Below are 17,451 nucleotides of genomic sequence, written 5' to 3'. Positions count from 1 at the left end.
TTTTTGGGGGGTTGCTCAGTTAACTATAACCTACTATAGCTAGAGAGGACCATTTTAAGCTACAGCTCTTGCCTGGGTTTTTGGCTGAATAGTTAACCAAGGTTTGGTTGATTGTTTTAGCAACCTATTTTGATTTCCATCATCTCTTGTCACGTCATCCCCCTTCTCTTTAGAAGTAGCAGGTGGTTAATTAAACTTGGTAAATTCTTTATTCACTTTTCTCTCTTTCCCCTTATTGTCATTCTTTTTGTTTCTTAAGCGCTCTTGGAATTCAACATCATGTCTGCTGTCGTCTTATTTTGCAGGCAGGCCATACGGTTTTCCTGCCTCCTACCTTTTCAGCAGGGCAGTTTTTTCTTGGCATGGGAAGGTTCTTGGTTTCACTTTAAACTCTGTTTGGCCATTGTAGAGTCTATGCCTATTTGGAATTTTAAGTAAAAGTTTCTTGTGTAATTGTACTACTGTGCCAGGTAATTGGGGCACTTAATTACTGAGAGTGATGGTATTAGTAATTCAGAGACAGTTTATTTTAAGAAAGTGGGTCAGGTTGTTAAATAACAAAAATTCAACCAAGTAAATTTTAAAGATCTAATTGGCTTTATTAATTGATTTATGGATTTGGCAACATCCTTTCTAGCAAGTAGAGGGGTGCTCCCAAGAACTACAGAAAGAAAAGCGGGGGTTAAAGATAGAAGAGTGGAAAAAAGAAAACTTTTCACGAAGATTCCATTGTTTTAGGCAAGGTCTTGCTCTAAAAGGGAATAATAGGGGTCTATCAAATTTCCTAGTACTGACCTGGAAATTCCCATGTTGACTGGTTAAAGGTTACATTTCTAGGGTTTGAAAGTGTAGTTAGGTTAGGTATTAAGTCTTGGTTTATAGCCTTACACCTTTAACGTAAGTGATCCCATTTGGGGCCGATGTTTTTTTTATTTTTTAAATGAATCCAGTTTTCTGTGGAATTCTTTTTTTTTTTTTTTTCCCTGTGGAATTCTTTTTAATGAATTCAGTTATCTATGGAATTCAGATCCAGTCCCATATGATCTTCCCCCTTCTTAAATTGAATATTGATTTTGCTATTGATTGTGACCCTGCTGAGGGCAGCCAAGGTACCAGTGTCTGTTGTTGATACTTGCCACTTTTCTTGGCATCGAAAATACTGCCTATTACTTGGGCCTCTGGTTTTGTTGCTCTTCCTTTCACAGTTGGTCTCCTGTCTACATTTTAAAGCTTCTTAATTTATAAAATTATTAAACCTATAATTCTCATCTCTCATCATTATTTCCTAAAACAATCATTGCTGAATGGGGCGCTTTTTTTTTTTTTTTTTTTTTACATCTACCTTTTTCCTTATTATGATTACTATGACCATAGGCAATGTACCTTCTCCGAATGCACCATTAAAGCGGGTCTTAGCCTATACAGGCTGTTTTAGTCGAATGCAGACCATCAAGGAAATTCATGAATATCTGTCTCAAAGGCTACGCATCAAAGAGGAAGATATGCGCCTGTGGCTCTACAACAGTGAGGTAAGTCATTCCCAGTTGTAAGGTGACTTGTACATGTACTGACAAGATCCAAACAGTAGATCCTGGCACCTTGTAGGCCCTCTTTAGCATATGAAAACTCCATTGAAACCTCCCTTCCCCTCACCTTCTCCCAACCGCAGGGTACATAACCTGCTATCCCTCAGAACCCAGGGCAGCAGCTCTTCCTGCCCACGGGTCCTGTCCCTGTGCTTTAATAAACCACCATTTTGCACCCAAAAAAAAAATCCAAACAGTACAGAAGTATATACTGAAAATTCTTCACTCTATCATCGTCTTACCCCTAATTATTAAAATTAGCTCAATTTTTTTCAGTTTCTTCCATCCTCCTCTGATGTAGTGTCATTAATTGCTTATAGAGTCGTCCTAACATTGCAATATTTTCAGATTATACTTTGAAATTGGATCATAAGTAGTTTTAACCAGTTCTGTATCCCATTGTTCCCTCTTTTATCTTCCTGTGATCACCACTGAGAGGCAGTATAGTATAATAGTTAAGAGCACAATTCCTATAGCCACACCACCAGGAATTAAATCCTGGCCCTGCCACTTGTAACCCAGAGCAAGTCACTTAACTGTCTCAATTTTCTCATGAAAATTGAATGAATTCCAACATAATAGTATCTCCCTTAGAATTAATAATATCCCTTAGAATTAATAACAACATAATAGTATCTTCCTTAACATGCCAACATAATAGTAACTCCCTTAGAATTAAATAACTTAATTTTGGGAGCACAAACAAACACATGTAATTCTGCTGTAGAATTTTGATTTTGTATTTTTGGTTCCCAGTATGTTTCATCTTGATCATAAGTATGTTTACTGAATTTCATACTGGGTACTAAAGAAAATTTCTTTAGTGCAAGTGCTTCAGAAAATCTAAATCTCAGTGAATTTTGGTTTGGTGTGTGATGAGTCTTCTCATCTCCCCAAAATTCTGTTATAATTTTGTTTTAGAGACAGAGTATTTGTTTATGACTTAGATATTGTTTTTCTCTCATTTTGCCACCTAAATTGTAAATATTTCTGAACAACTATAATATGTCAGGTATCTTTCACAGGAGTTATGGAACTACATGGACATGTTTAAATTTTTAATTATCATTCATTTTTACTTCCTTTTCTGTTTTAAATTTAGTAATCAAATTAACAAAAACATTTCTTCCTCCATGCACAGAATTACCTTACACTTCTGGATGATGAAGATCATAGGTTGGAATATTTGAAAATCCAAGATGAGCAGCATCTAGTAATTGAAGGTATAAGATGGAAGCATGCATCTATATTAGATTTTAGGGGAAGAATTTAAAGATTTAGATACTAATAATCTACTTTATAATTTTTCTGGCTATTACTTGATCATTATATTCTTTATAGTAAGAAAAACCATTAAGCTCTTATGTAACCCTACATACTATGTAAATTGCTTTAAAAGAAAAATAATATCTGCATTCGTTGGTTGGCAAATAATAGAAACATTAGGTAGAAACAAGTGAATTCCGTTATAAGTTTACAAAATTTCAAGCTACCTTTTGAGTTTGAGTAAGAAAACTAACTCTCTGGCATAGTTAGTGGCAGAGGCTTTCATTAGTCATCAATACTGGTCACTCACCAACAGAACTTACTTGTATACTCACACATAGATCTACACACTGGCATGGGCATGTCAGTGAAAACTTAAAACATATTTTTTACGGGCGCCTGGGTGGCTCAGTGGGTTAAGCCGCTGCCTTCGGCTCAGGTCATGATCTCAGGGTCCTGGGATCGAGTCCCGCATCGGGCTCTCTGCTCAGCAGGGAGCCTGCCTCCTCCTCTCTCTCCCTCTCTCTCTGCCTGACTCTCTGCCTACTTGTAATCTCTCTCTGTCAAATAAATAAATAAAATCTTTAAAAAACAAAAACAAAAACAAAAAAAACATATTTTTTCCTTTCCAGGTTTTTGGAAACATTGCAGGCTGCCTTTGTATTAAAATAAATTACTCTGACAGTTGTCATAATTTAAGAAGGAATTGTGATAATTCTTTTTTTTTCCCAATTTATTTATTTTCAGAAAAACAGTATTCATTATTTTTTCACCACACCCAGTGCTCCATGCAAGCCATGCCCTCTATAATACCCACCACCTGGTACCCCAACCTCCCACCCCCCCCCACCACTTCAAACCCCTCAGATTGTTTTTCAGAGTCCATAGTCTCTCATGGTTCACCTCCCCTTCCAATTTACCCAAAAGCACATACCCTCGCCAATGTCCATAACCCTACCCCCCTTCTCCCAACCCCCCTCCCCCCAGCAACCCACAGTTTGTTTCGTGAGATTAAGAGTCACTTATGGTTTGTCTCCCTCCCTATCCCATCTTGTTTCATGGATTCTTCTCCTACCCACTTAAGCCCCCATGTTGCATCACCACTTCCTCATATCAGGGAGATCATATGATAGTTGTCTTTCTCGGAATTGTGATAATTCTTATGCATTAAGTTTAAGAGCTTTAATTACTTCTATAGATGTTTGAGTATAATTTTGATTCAGGTAGGCAGTTGAGGGAATAGCTTACCATTGAATTCGAATCAAGTGACTATAAAGCCCCCAGTATAAAGAGTTAGAATGGTTTCAGAATCAGTTACTAAAATTAGCTCATTTTTTTTCAGTTTCTGATTTAGACATAAAAATCTTTCTTTAAAAAAAAAGACAGAAGCAATTGATTTGAATGGGTAAGAAATTAACACATTCCTCTCTCTGTCTTTCCAGTTCGCAACAAAGATATGAGTTGGCCTGAGGAAATGTCGTTTATAGCAAACAGTAGTAAAATAGATAGACACAAGGGTAAGTCTCTGGTTAATTATTTCTAAAGAAATTATCTTAAAATTACTAAACTATTGAAGTGTTAACAACTTTTGGCTTTCTAGTTCAAAAGTGATTAGAACCTCTTTTTTTTTTTCCTGGAGCATCACATTTTTTTTCTAACCTTGGCAATTACATAATTTATATATATTTTTAAAGACTTAATACTGGGAGAGAATTGTTTGAATTGTAAAAATCTGTCATAGCAATTAAAGAGAATCATAGCTAATTTTAGATCACAAATGAGCTTAGATTATTACCATGATCGCCAGTGATACTCTGTGAAAAACCTCTACTTCAGCATTCCAAGACCGGATAAAGAAGTATTAGCTCCATTTAGCTGATTAAAAAACATTATAAAAATCATTGCATCAAATACAAGTAACTGTTTGGTCTGCCTGTGACATCTTTCTATAGTTAGGCTTCCTTCTCATATTGTTTGTTCTAGTTCCCACAGAAAAAGGAGCCACTGGTCTGAGTAACCTGGGAAACACTTGCTTCATGAACTCAAGCATCCAGTGTGTTAGTAACACACAGCCACTGACGCAGTATTTTATCTCAGGGAGACATCTTTATGAACTCAACAGGTAATATTTCTTGGTTCATTGCCCTCTTTTATGACTTTGATATGAACCCACTGTCACTTAAATCTCCTCTTCTAAACCCTGGGGGAGAAAAGTCTTATTTGCCCTATTTAATATGAAATAAGGGGCAAGGGATACTTCTCTCATTTTAAAAAGAAATTTGTGAGAAAAATAGATGCTAGACATTTTTGTCCCCATGTGATTGTGATTTATGAGACTGTTTGGCAACAAATTTTCCTCTCAAACTTCTAGGACAAATCCTATTGGTATGAAGGGCCATATGGCTAAATGCTATGGGGATTTAGTACAGGAACTTTGGAGTGGAACTCAGAAGAATGTTGCCCCATTAAAGCTTCGGGTAAGCAGATTAAAATACTGAAGTATTAAGTCCTAAGCAGTTGTTTAAGTAACTGATTTTTTTCTACATGCTTTTTATGTTTAGCTTTTTAGTTTTAGTAATGTGTTCTGGATCTTTCATGAGAATAAACTGGATGTCAGATGCTTTACTTGTTCAGATGTATGCAAAATACTGCTGTAGATGTAGTGTTAGGAAGTGATCAAAGTCATAGTCTACATTTGGGTTGTCATTCAGTTTACTAATTTATCAAATATCTTGTATACATAGGAAATCTTCCTTTGTTAGTCCTTCACTGTTAGTAGTATTCTAACTGCAAGGTATACCTCTGAGCCTAATAAATGATACTCAGTACACTTTTTAATGTTACTAAGGTAATTAGTTCTATCTATAGAATTTTTTTAAAAATTTTATTTATTTATTTGACACAGAGGGAGAGAGAGCCAGAGAGCACAAGCAGGAGGAGCAGCAAGCAGAGGGAGAAGGAAAAGCAGGCTCCCTGGGCTCGATCCAAAGACCCTGGAATCATAACTTGAGCCAAAGGCAGACACTTAACCAACTGAGTCATCCAGGCCCCCCCATCTATAGAATTTTAAAAAGGAGCAAGAGGGATGCCTGGGTGGCTCAGTGGATTAAGCATTCAACTCTTGATCTCAGCTCAGGTCTTGACCTCAGGGTGATGGAGTTTAAGTCCCACATTGGGCTCCACACTGGGCGTAGAGCCAAATTAAAAAATAAATTAATTAAAAATAGGAGCCAGAAAGAATGTAATTACTGAAGTCCATGGATACAAATTTTATATGTAGTGAAGTTACGATGATTTTTTAGGATTATTTTTTATCTTTATTTAAAAACAATACAAAAACTTTTTAGATTAAAAATTAATAATCATTATAGCTAAAAATGTGACTTCTTAACCACTTCCAAGCATTACTCTAATTACTTTATGTCTATTAACTCAGTTAATCTTCTGAATAGTCCTAAATATAAAATATAAAGCAATACTATTATCCTCATTTTATGGCTTAGGAAACTAAGGCCCAGGGCAGTTAAATAGCTTGCCCAAGATTATAAGCTAGTAAGTAAGTCCTCACATTTAAACAGGCTATTCTGCCTCCAATAATAAAAGTTAGGATACAAGACTAAAAAAGTTAACCATAAAAGAAAACACTTTTTCAATGAGAGCAAATGCTATTTTAGTATTTCTGTCCTGTGTGTCTTAAATAATATCTGGGTACCTAACTATTTGCTTATATGATACTGAACTGGAACACAGTATTGGCCAAAATACCTTTTTTTCCTTGTCATTTGAGATTAAGACTAGAAAGATTTCATGATTATTCAAAATATATTTGCTGAAATCAACGCAGACTAAATATTATTTACCTTCTCATAATGCCGCTGAATGAATTATGGGGCATGTTCATAATGAGTTTGATTCCTGTTATATTTATAGTGGACCATAGCAAAATATGCTCCCAGGTTTAATGGGTTCCAGCAGCAAGATTCCCAAGAACTTCTGGCTTTTCTCTTGGATGGTCTTCATGAAGATCTCAACCGAGTCCATGAGAAGCCATATGTGGAATTGAAGGACAGCGATGGCCGACCAGACTGGGAAGTAGCTGCAGAGGTTTGTCGGTTTTGAATTTCTAATGTAAGCAATAGATCAGATGCTCTGGTCACAAACATGTGTCACACAACTGAAATGCTAGTTAAACTATTAACATTTAATTTAATTAAACTATTCTGTGATTAGAATTTTACTGTGAAACTGAAGGAATTTATATTTCTCTGTTTAATTCTTACTCAGTAACACCAAAACAAAGCATCTTTAATGCAAGTTTTAGAATGTCGCCTTTTTACATTGTAAACTTTTGGGAAAAAATGTAGGAATAATCATTTAGAACTTGGGAGTCCCCTTACTTGCTAAAATAATGTGATAGTCACCAATAGGCATGTTTTATCTACCTTTAATGGACAGAGAACTTTAATACTCACCGTTGTCACCATGGTAAGAACAAAAAAAATAGGATTTCCCATCTGTATTTATTATGTAGGTTGAACAAAAAGAACTGGTTTTCTGTACTATCTTAGTAGATGGTACATTTTAAATTACATATCTGTACTGTAAATTTACAGGCAGAAAGCTTCCATTTTTTTTAATTTAATTTTTTTTTCAGTGTTCCAAAATTCATTGTTTGTGCACCATACCCAGTGCTCCATGCAATACAAATGAAGACTAAGGATTATTTTTTTTATTGGAGTATAGTTGATATACCATGTTACATTAGCTTCAGAGGATTATATTCTTGACATTTAAACCTAATAGATTTAGCCAGTTTATTTGAATTTGTGTAGAAATAATTATCTTTTGGATTTTAGAAAAAAAAAAGTTCTCTGATTTTTTTCCTTGCTAGGCCTGGGACAACCATCTGAGAAGGAATAGATCAATTGTTGTAGATTTGTTCCATGGGCAGCTGAGGTCCCAAGTCAGATGCAAGACATGTGGGCATATAAGTGTCCGATTTGACCCTTTCAATTTTTTGTCTTTGCCACTACCAATGGACAGTTATATGCACTTAGAAATAACAGGTAGGTCACAAAGTTCTGAAAAATTACTTAACTTCAATGTCTTTTACCTTATTCAGGTAACCTGAGTTTGTAAGTATAGTCATTTCTTTATAATGCATTCTCATAAAAATTGGTCAGCATGTTATAATCTAGCAATCTAATTTTAAGAATAATTTGTGGTTTGAAAGACCTGGAATAGGGGTCCAAACCTTGTACCCATCGATTCCTCTATTAGCTTCAAACATGCCAGAAACTCTTTAAAATCTTGCAAGGCCATTCATAAATCTATAGCAGATGAACATCAAAAAATAATGATTGCACTAAACATCATCCCTAAGTACCATCTATTGTAATTTACATATAAAATAAAAATTCTAGACTGAGGGGCACCTGGGTGGCTTAGTCGGTTAAGCGTCTACCTTCAGCTCAGGTCATGATCCCAGGGTCCTGGGATCGAGCCCCACTCTGGGCTCACTGCTAAACAGAGGGTCTGCTTCTGTCTTTCCCTCTGTTCTTCCCCCTGCTCATGTTCTGTGTGTTTCTCTCTCTCAAATAAATAATAAATAACATATTTTTTTTAAAAATTCTAGACTGAAATATTTGCCATTTCCAAGTCACACACACACACACACACACACACACACGAAAGCTTTCAGTGAAACCTGTATTTTACTGATAAAAGATGTTTTTCCTTTACTAGTTATTAAGCTGGATGGTACTACCCCTGTACGATACGGACTACGATTGAATATGGATGAAAAATACACAGGTTTAAAAAAACAGCTGAGCGATCTCTGTGGGCTTAAATCAGAACAAATCCTTCTGGCAGAAGTACATGGTTCTAACATAAAGGTAATATTAACTGTTCTTTCTAAGAAAACCTTGATTCCATCCTTCCAAGATCATAGTTTTCTCGGGGCACCTGGATGGCTCAGTCACTTGGGTGGCTAACTCTTGATTTTAGCTTAGGTCATGATCTCGGGGTCTTGGGATCAAGCTCCGAGGCCATCTCCTTGCTCAGCAGGGAGTCTGTTCCCTCTTCCTCTGCTTTTCTCCCTGCTCTCGCTCTCTCAGATAAATAAAATCTTTTAAATTAAGAAAAAAATCACAGTTTGGTCAATTAATGTCTGAAGGAGATACTAAAATGCTACAGAGACTGAATAAAAAAATTTCTCAAGCTTCCCATTCCAGAAATTTAAAAAAAGGTTATCTACCAGCATAAAAAATTAATAATGGTAGTGGCATTTTTAAAAAAGAGAAACATGTAAGTCCAGTGCTATCCAAATGGAGTAATCTAGCTATGTCACTGACGTATAGAATTAACCTAGTGACTACTGCTGCTACACTTTATGGTCCTCCTATATTACCATGCTCACTAGAATTCTTCCTAGGTTAAAATACATAGTTATAAATGTGTTCTTTTCTTATTTCTTTATTAATATATACACCTGGCCTTTCAATACACTAAGTTAGGGAGCAAAGGCAAATGACATAAATCAGTTCTTTCTGCATACCTGCTGGAAAAAATAAGCAATTTAATAAATATATTATATATATATTATATATAATGTGGATACATATATATATTGCCTATATATATAATATATATATTGCCTAAAACTAATATACACCATATGTTAACAAACTAGAATTTAAATGAAAACTTGAGGGGCCCCTGGGTGGCTCAGTGGGTTAAAGCCTCTGCCTTCAACTCAGGTCATGATCTCAGGGTCCTGGGATCGAGCCCCACATCGGGTTCTCCACTCAGAAGGGAGCCTGCTTCCCCCTCTCTCTCTGCCTGCCTCTCTGTCTGCTTGTGATCTCGGTCTGTCAAATAAATAAAAAATTTTAAATAAATAAATAAAAACTTGAAACAAGGGCACCTGGGTGGCTCAGTGGGTTGGGCCTCTGCCTTCGGCTCAGATCATAATCTCAGGGTCCTGGGATTGAGCCCCGAGTCAGGCTCTCTGCTCAGTGGAGAGCCTGCTTCCCCCACCTCTCTGCCTGCCTCTCTACCTACTTGTGATCTCTCAGTCAAATAAAATCTTTCAAGAAAAAAAAAACCTCAAAACAAAAAAATAAATAAATATAGGTGGGTGGGGGTGGAGTAACTGAGTATCGAGCATTAGGAGGACATGTGGTATAATGCACAGTGGATGAATAACTGAACTCTGCATCTGAAACTAATGCTACACTGTATGCTAACTAATGGAATGTATTTGTTTGTTTGTTTGTTTTTTTATTGCAAGATTGTATTCATGATTTAAGAAAGAGGAAGCTAGAGAGGGCACAAGGGGGGTTGAAGAGCAGAGGGAGAAGCAGTCTCCCTGCTGAGCAGGGAGCCCAATGTAGGACATGATCCTGGGACTCCAGGATCATGACCTGAGTGAAAGGCAGACGCTTAACTGACTGAGCCACCCAGGTGCCCAACTAATTGAATTTAAATAAAATAAGCTTAAAACGTTTTTCAATAAAATAATAAGTATGTTGCCTACCCTGAATTGAGCTCCTACCATTAGTATTATTAACATTTATCTTTGGGCTTTCTTAACGAACTCATCTAATTAATGTTTTTCTCATGTGTAAAGCAAAGGTGAGAGCTCTCTGAGTTTGGGGTTTAGATGCTTGAAATGAGGGACCAATCTTAAGGAGCCAGTTATGCACAACATACTTCTTTCTTATGGAAAGGGATAATGCTTTTTGTCAGTAAGGTTAGTTTTAAGCCAGTTGACCAAGCTTTCATCTTTTAGTTGTTTGAGAAGAATGATTGTCTTTTTGTTTGTTTTATTGGTCAAAGCATCTAAAACATTAGCTTGCATGTATCAGAGAGAATGATTTTCCATTTATCTGAAAAATTTCCCCTTCTCATCTTACCTTTTTTTCTGTAGAATTTCCCTCAGGACAACCAAAAAGTACGGCTCTCAGTGAGTGGGTTTTTGTGTGCATTTGAAATCCCCATTCCTGGATCTCCAATTTCAGCTTCTAGTCCACTACAGACAGGTAAGATAGAACTAGAGCTCCCTCTTGTGATTTTAGCTTTAAATATTGGCCTAAAAGCTTGTATTTGTTTGAGCTAAAGATATTTGGGCAAAAAAACTTTGGAGCCTGATGGAAACCTTGATGATCTTTTGGCTCAAATTCCTCATTTTTTGGATGAAGAGCCTAAAATTCAGGCAATACAAGTGACAGGTAGATGGTTAACTAAATCTTCCGCTGGAATTCAGATTTCTTAATTCTTTTTATCTGACACTAACATGGCAATAGATGGTGTAAGAGATATGTACTATCAGAAAATAAAACCATAAACACAACTGAAAAAGAATCTGTTTTAGGGTTGGGATGGGAAATAAAAAAAGAATTACTGTTTATTTAATATTGCATGTGATTTGATACAATTATCTTAGTCTTTTTGACCATATAGTATTGTTTGTCCTATAACCTTTTCCATCCAATAGAATATCCACTGGTCACATGGAATGTTGAGCACTGTTGAGACTGAAACAAATGCATTTTTAATTTAATTTAAATTTTAAAAGTATTTTTCATCATCGTTTGTAACAAATATATCCCTTTGGCTGGTGAGGTGTTGCTAATGGGGAAGGCTTTGCATTTGTGGGAACAAAGGGCATATGGGAAATCTGTGTACCCTTCCTCTTTAGTTTGCTATATACATAAAGTGGCTCTAAAAAATAAAGTACTTTATTAAAAAGATTACAAAAAAGGCAACATCTAGCTAGAGACTACTGTATTCAACTAAGCATTTTGAAGAGAATGGAGAAATGAATTTGTAGAGAAAGAAGAAGATAAGAGAGAACTGTTTGCATGCCACAATATGGTGCTGATCGAGGTTCTTTGAAAAATTTTACTTAAACTTTTCAGAAAACTTTCCAGCAGTTACTCTTGGTTTGTTATTTAGTCTTAAATGTGAGTTATAGAAGTAGAATCTGAAATTAAAATCTTCCAATCTAGAATTATTATTTGAATTACGGTTTCTCCCCATCCTTTGCTAAAAGAGAATCTACTACATTGGTCTGGGTCCCCACATTATTTGAGAAAAGAGCAAAGGTGAAGGCACCAGAGGCTTATGATGCTGTACTTATCTTTGAATTTGTAGATTTCTCCTCTTCCCCATCTACAAATGGAATGTTCACTCTAACCACCAATGGGGACTTACCCCGACCAATATTCATACCCAATGGAATGCCAAACACTGTTGTGCCATGTGGAACTGAGAAGAACTTCACAAATGGAATGGTGAATGGTCATATGCCATCTCTTCCTGACAATTCCTTTACAGGCTACATCATTGCAGTCCACCGAAAAATGGTTAGTTTAATGTTAGGCAAGTTATTGCTGGTCTTGCCAGTGTCATTTGTGAAACATAGCCACTTTCTGTCTTTAGAGCATCTTCACTATGTTCACTTTCAATGTATTATGATGATACTGTATGTGATTAGAGCCGGGATTTGGTATCACACATGCTGACCTGTGTATGAAATGACATTCTTCACTCATATTAAACAGCAAGAGGATAGCTGGCACATCAGAATACTACTTTCTTTTAACGGTTTCTGTCTCCTATGTTACAAATGCATGTATACCTTCTCCGCCACGTTAGTGTGGATACCTGTGGAGATTGGTTGGTTGGTTGGAGAGAAACAAGGATGTTCTTGGGTAAAACAAGTTGTTTCCTAGGACTGCTATAAAAAATTAGCACAAATTTTTGGTTATTAAAGCAACAGAAATTTATTCTTTCATACATAGTTCTAAAGGCCGAAGTCTAAAATCAAGGTGTCTGAAATCAACAGGGCCATGCTCCCTCCAAAGGCTTTAGGGGAGAATCCTTCCTTGTCTCTTCCAGCTTCCGTAGGCATTTCTTAACTCCAATCTGTGCCTTCTTCTTTGCATGGTCTTCTCCTTCTCTCTTTGCTTTTCACTAATAAGATTTACTGATAAGAACACTTGTCATTAGATTGAGAGGCCATCCAGATAATCCAGATGTGAGGACTTCTCAACCTCAAGAGCCTCAACTTAATTACATTTGCAAAAACTATTTTGCCAAATAGGGTCACATTCACAAGTTCAGGGGAGTTAGGATGTAGACATATCTTTTGGGGAGCCACCATTCAATCCACTATAGACATCATTTGTCATAGTATGAAAAAAATTTAAGTACCTATAAATAAACTATGATAGACATATAAGGCATCTATATGGAAAACAATAAATATTGACAAAAATTTTAAAAGACTCAAATATTTGAAGGACTAGACCATGTTCATGGATTAGAAGGCCCAATATTTCAAAGATACCAGTTCTCCACAAAGTGATCTACAGATTCAGCGCACAATCTCAATGAAAATTCTAACTCTGTGTATAGATGATTGTGTATGTATAACTCGATAAGCTGAATCTAAAATCGAAGTACAGGGGTGCCTAGCTGGCTTAGTCGGTAGAGCATGCAACTCTTGATCTTGGGGTCTTGAGTTTAAGCCCCATGTTGGGCGTAGAGCTTAGTTTAAAAAAAAAAAAAGTGGAAGTACAAAGCACCAAAATAACCAAAATATTCTTGAAGAAAAATAAAGCATGAGGAATTGAGCTGCCAGATAACTGTAATTTTATAACACTACAGTACTTAAGACATTGTGATATTGGTGTGAGAAAAGACAAGTAGACCAGTGAACTGGAATAGCCCAGAATCAGGTTCACAAACGTATGAACACTTGATTTATGACAAAGATGGCATTGAAGATAAATGAGAGAAAGACAGTTTTCTCAGTCTCTCTCACTACACCGTGTTCAATTCCAGGTAGGCTATAGAACTAAATATGAAAGCAAAACAATAAAACAATGCCCAGAAGATAATAAAGGTGAATACATTGACCTTGATGTAGGGAAAGGCCGCTTAAATAGGGCGCCTGGGTGGCTCAGTGGGTTAAGGCCTCTGCCTTCGGCTCGGGTCATGATCCCAGGGTCCTGGGATCGAGCCCCACATCGGGCTCTCTGCTCAGTGGGGAGCCTGCTTCCTCCTCTCTGTCTGCCTGCCTCTCTGCCTACTTGTGATCTCTGTCTGTCAAATAAATAAATAAAATCTTAAAAAAAAAAAAAAAACACTAACCATAAAGGAAAAGATTAACAAGTTGGATATTATTAAAATTAAGAACTTTAGTTCCATCAAAAGACACCGTTAAGAGAGTAAAAAGACAAGCCTTGGAGTAGAAGATGTTTGTAATGCCTATAACCGCCAAAGGGCTCAATCCAGAAAATACAAAGGACTTACATAAATTATTAAGAAAAAAGCAGTTCCAGGGCGCCTGGGTGGCTCAGTGGGTTAAGCCGCTGCCTTCGGCTCAGGTCATGATCTCAGGATCCTGGGATCGAGTCCCGCATCGGGCTCTCTGCTCAGCAGGGAGCCTGCTTCCTCCTCTCTCTCTCTCTGCCTTGTGATCTCTCTCTGTCAAATAAATAAATAAAACTTTAAAAAAAAAAAAAAGAAAGAAAAAAGAAAAAAGCAGTTCCATAAAAAATGGTTGATACTTAAATAGGCACTTCACAGAAAGGATATTCAGATAGCCAGTAACCATATCAAAAAGTGATCAGCCACACTACAAACCAGGGGAATGCAAATTAAAGTCACATTGCATATCAGTGCACATCCACCAGAAGAGCTAAGATTAAACAGATGGATGGCATTGGTAAGGATATTTGAGTAACAGGGACTCTCATACTCTGTTATTAAAAGTATAAATTAATATAGCTCTTTTAGAAAATAGTTATCTAGTTAAAGATAAATCCTCTTTTTAAGCATCTAAAAACAGACATGTATACCAGGAGATATATACAAGAATATTCATTCAGGTAATAGCATTATCTGTAATAGCCCAAAGCTAAAAAGAAAAATGAAAACATTAAATGTCCATTAGTTGGGGCACCTGGGTGTCTCAGTTGGTTAAGCATTGGACTCTTCATTTCAGCTCAGGTCATGACCTCAGGGTCTTGAAATTGAGCCCTGCATTGGACTGCAAACTCAGAGGAGAGTCTGCTTGAGATTCTCTCCATCTCCCTCTGCCCCTCACCCTACTCACCCTCGCTTGCTCTTGCTCTTTCTCTCTAAAATAAATAAATCTTAAAAAAAAAAAATTATATATATATATATATATATATATATCCATTAGTAGTGGAAGGGATAACAAGTTGAGACATATTCATGTAATAGAATATTGTACAGCAGTGAAAATGAATGGACTTAAGAGTTACATTCAACATAAATGAAACATCGTAAACATAATGTTCTGGGAAAGAAACCAGACACAAATATAAATTACATGATTTTTAAAAAAACAAAAACTTCAGAAACAGGGAAAATGAAATTGACTATCTTTTATGCATAGACTACAAAATTTAAAAAGTAAAGAATAATTGACTACCATAAAATGCAGAAAAATTGTAAACTTTCTTTTTTTTACTTATTTAATAGAGAAAGTGCATGAGCAGGGCCAGAGGGATAGAGGGAGAGGGAGAGAGAATCCCAAGCAGGCTCCACACCCAGTGCAGAGCCCAATGTGGGGCTCAGTCTCATGATCCTGAGACCATGACCTGAGCCAAAATCAAGAGTCAGACATTTAACCAACTGAGCCACCCAGGTGCCCCCAAACTGCTAACTTTAGAAGGAAGTAAGAATTTGGATTTAGAGAAAGCAGAAGGAAGCTAAATTAGAGTGCTGGCTGTATTGGGTCATGACCTGAGTGGTAATTATACAGCTGTTTGCTTTCTGATAATTCTTTAAAAATGTACTTTTCTTCCCTTTTGAATTAGTAACTCTTGACTTAAAGTGAGTTTCTGACCACATGGATAACATTCTGTGGACCAGGATTGTATGAGTAGACAGAGAAAGGATCCATTTATGACTTGGAATTGTCTTTAAGCCTGGCTCCAACTGGTCCCATCAGCTAAAATAATTGATCCTTGTATTTCCCTGTCTTTTTTACCAAATGTTATCAGATCATAAATTAAGAACTCTGATGTACTTTTTTTTTTTTTCAGTCTTTCTTGGAAAACATCTCTCTTCAATTATCATGTATATGTTATATAATTGCTTGGTAAATGCTAAAGCATTATGTATAGGTTTTCATAATTATTGGGCCATAAAGCCACATTGTCAGCTCTTAATTTTCGTATTTAACTAGTTTCCTGTTTCCAGTTACCTTCATGATCTAGACAGCTGCTTTGGGAATGCCTAAATTTGATTTTACCATCTGTCTGTCTCAAGTCAGGTTCTTTTTCCTATCATTTTTGTGAAAGGCAACATTATTCTTCCATGCTAAAGCTAATGGCTGGGAGTGTTCTTAGGTTTTTCCCCCCTTTTCTTCTAACTTATATTCATATATCACTGTGCCCTTTAATTTCTTCTTTCAAAGTACTTAAGTACTTGAATTTACCATTTCTTCATTTTCCCTGCCACTTTCTTTCAGACCTTATTGCTATCATGGTTGAATTACTTTGAAAGTAGGTTGTTTTTTTTTTTTTTTCTATTCCCTTCTACAAGGTACAAAAAGAAAAGGAATAAGGCAAGGCAACATAAGCAATATTCAAAAAATAAAGGGAGAAATAGAAAAATAGTATTGACATGACAGCTAAAGGGCAAGTCAATTTAAAAGAAAAAAAAAGTAGTTTACATGGGCTAGAGAAGTCAAAAAGTAAAAACTACAGTTTCACAGTGTAACCTAGTAAAAAAATGAGGAAGTTCTTTGCATAGTCAGGTCAAATGAGTTATTTCAGCTGAAAGGAAAAGTTGTTAGGAGAGAGCAAAAGGAGAATTTCTGGTATAGGAAAGTGGGAGCGTTATCCCAGGGGAAACTGAGCAGAATCTCTGTAAGGTATTGGGAGAAGTTATCCTCAAGAGGATGAAATTTTTGTGTGGGTTTAAAAAAGAGTTACACTGAGAAGAGTAGAGGAAAGAGATCATTGCTTAGCTGATCTCATTTAGTCTTACTTAGTTAAGTAAGTCATCTGCTGAGAGTGGAAGAATAGCGAAGTTCAAGTAGAGAAGAACTAATCTATGTTTTTAGGTTTTTATTTTTTTAATTTTTTAATTTTTATTTTTTTTTAAGATGTTATTTATTTATTTGTCAGAGAGAGAGAGAGAGGGAGAACACAAGCAGGCAGAGCGGCAGGCAGAGGCAGAGAGAAAAGCAGGCTCCCTGCTGAACAAGGAGCCCAATGCGGCGCTCCATCCCAGGACCCTGGGATCATGACCTGAGCCGAAGGCAGAGGCTTAACCAACTGAGCCACCCAGACATCCCCGTTTTTAGGTTTTTAAAAGTTCTGAATTCTAAAATAGTTCTGAATTTATCCACATTTCTCTGAGTCTTCTAAAAACATCAACACATGAAATGTGGTCTTAGAATCATCTATTTAACTAAGCTTAAATAAATAGTGGCAAGGGGTGCCTGTCTGGCTCATTTGGTGGCACATGCAACTCTTGATCTCAGGGTTGTAAATTTGAGCTCCACTTTGGGTGTAGAGATTATTTAAAAAGAAAATCCTTGGGACGC

The 17,451-nt window shown here is 36.4% G+C and overlaps 1 protein-coding gene across 2 annotated transcripts in view; it reads left to right on the top strand.

Annotated features, from left to right (window-relative positions):
- The window catches only part of USP32 (ubiquitin specific peptidase 32), a 217,456-nt gene that overhangs the window by 181,488 nt on the left and 18,517 nt on the right, over positions 1 to 17,451 (top strand). For both annotated transcript variants that reach the window (XM_044248505.1, XM_044248506.1), the window contains exons 17-26: positions 1,375 to 1,529; positions 2,728 to 2,809; positions 4,295 to 4,369; positions 4,836 to 4,974; positions 5,224 to 5,329; positions 6,783 to 6,956; positions 7,744 to 7,918; positions 8,598 to 8,749; positions 10,786 to 10,897; positions 12,012 to 12,223. In XM_044248505.1, coding sequence (XP_044104440.1) covers positions 1,375 to 1,529; positions 2,728 to 2,809; positions 4,295 to 4,369; positions 4,836 to 4,974; positions 5,224 to 5,329; positions 6,783 to 6,956; positions 7,744 to 7,918; positions 8,598 to 8,749; positions 10,786 to 10,897; positions 12,012 to 12,223 — 1,382 coding nt within the window. The remainder of the gene's footprint in view (positions 1 to 1,374; positions 1,530 to 2,727; positions 2,810 to 4,294; positions 4,370 to 4,835; positions 4,975 to 5,223; positions 5,330 to 6,782; positions 6,957 to 7,743; positions 7,919 to 8,597; positions 8,750 to 10,785; positions 10,898 to 12,011; positions 12,224 to 17,451) is intronic.

This window comes from Neovison vison, chromosome 5, assembly GCF_020171115.1.
Source record: "Neovison vison isolate M4711 chromosome 5, ASM_NN_V1, whole genome shotgun sequence".
Lineage (NCBI taxonomy): Eukaryota > Metazoa > Chordata > Mammalia > Carnivora > Mustelidae > Neogale > Neogale vison.
Note: the sequence above shows the minus strand (reverse complement) of the source record. Positions and strands in the feature narration are given on the sequence as shown.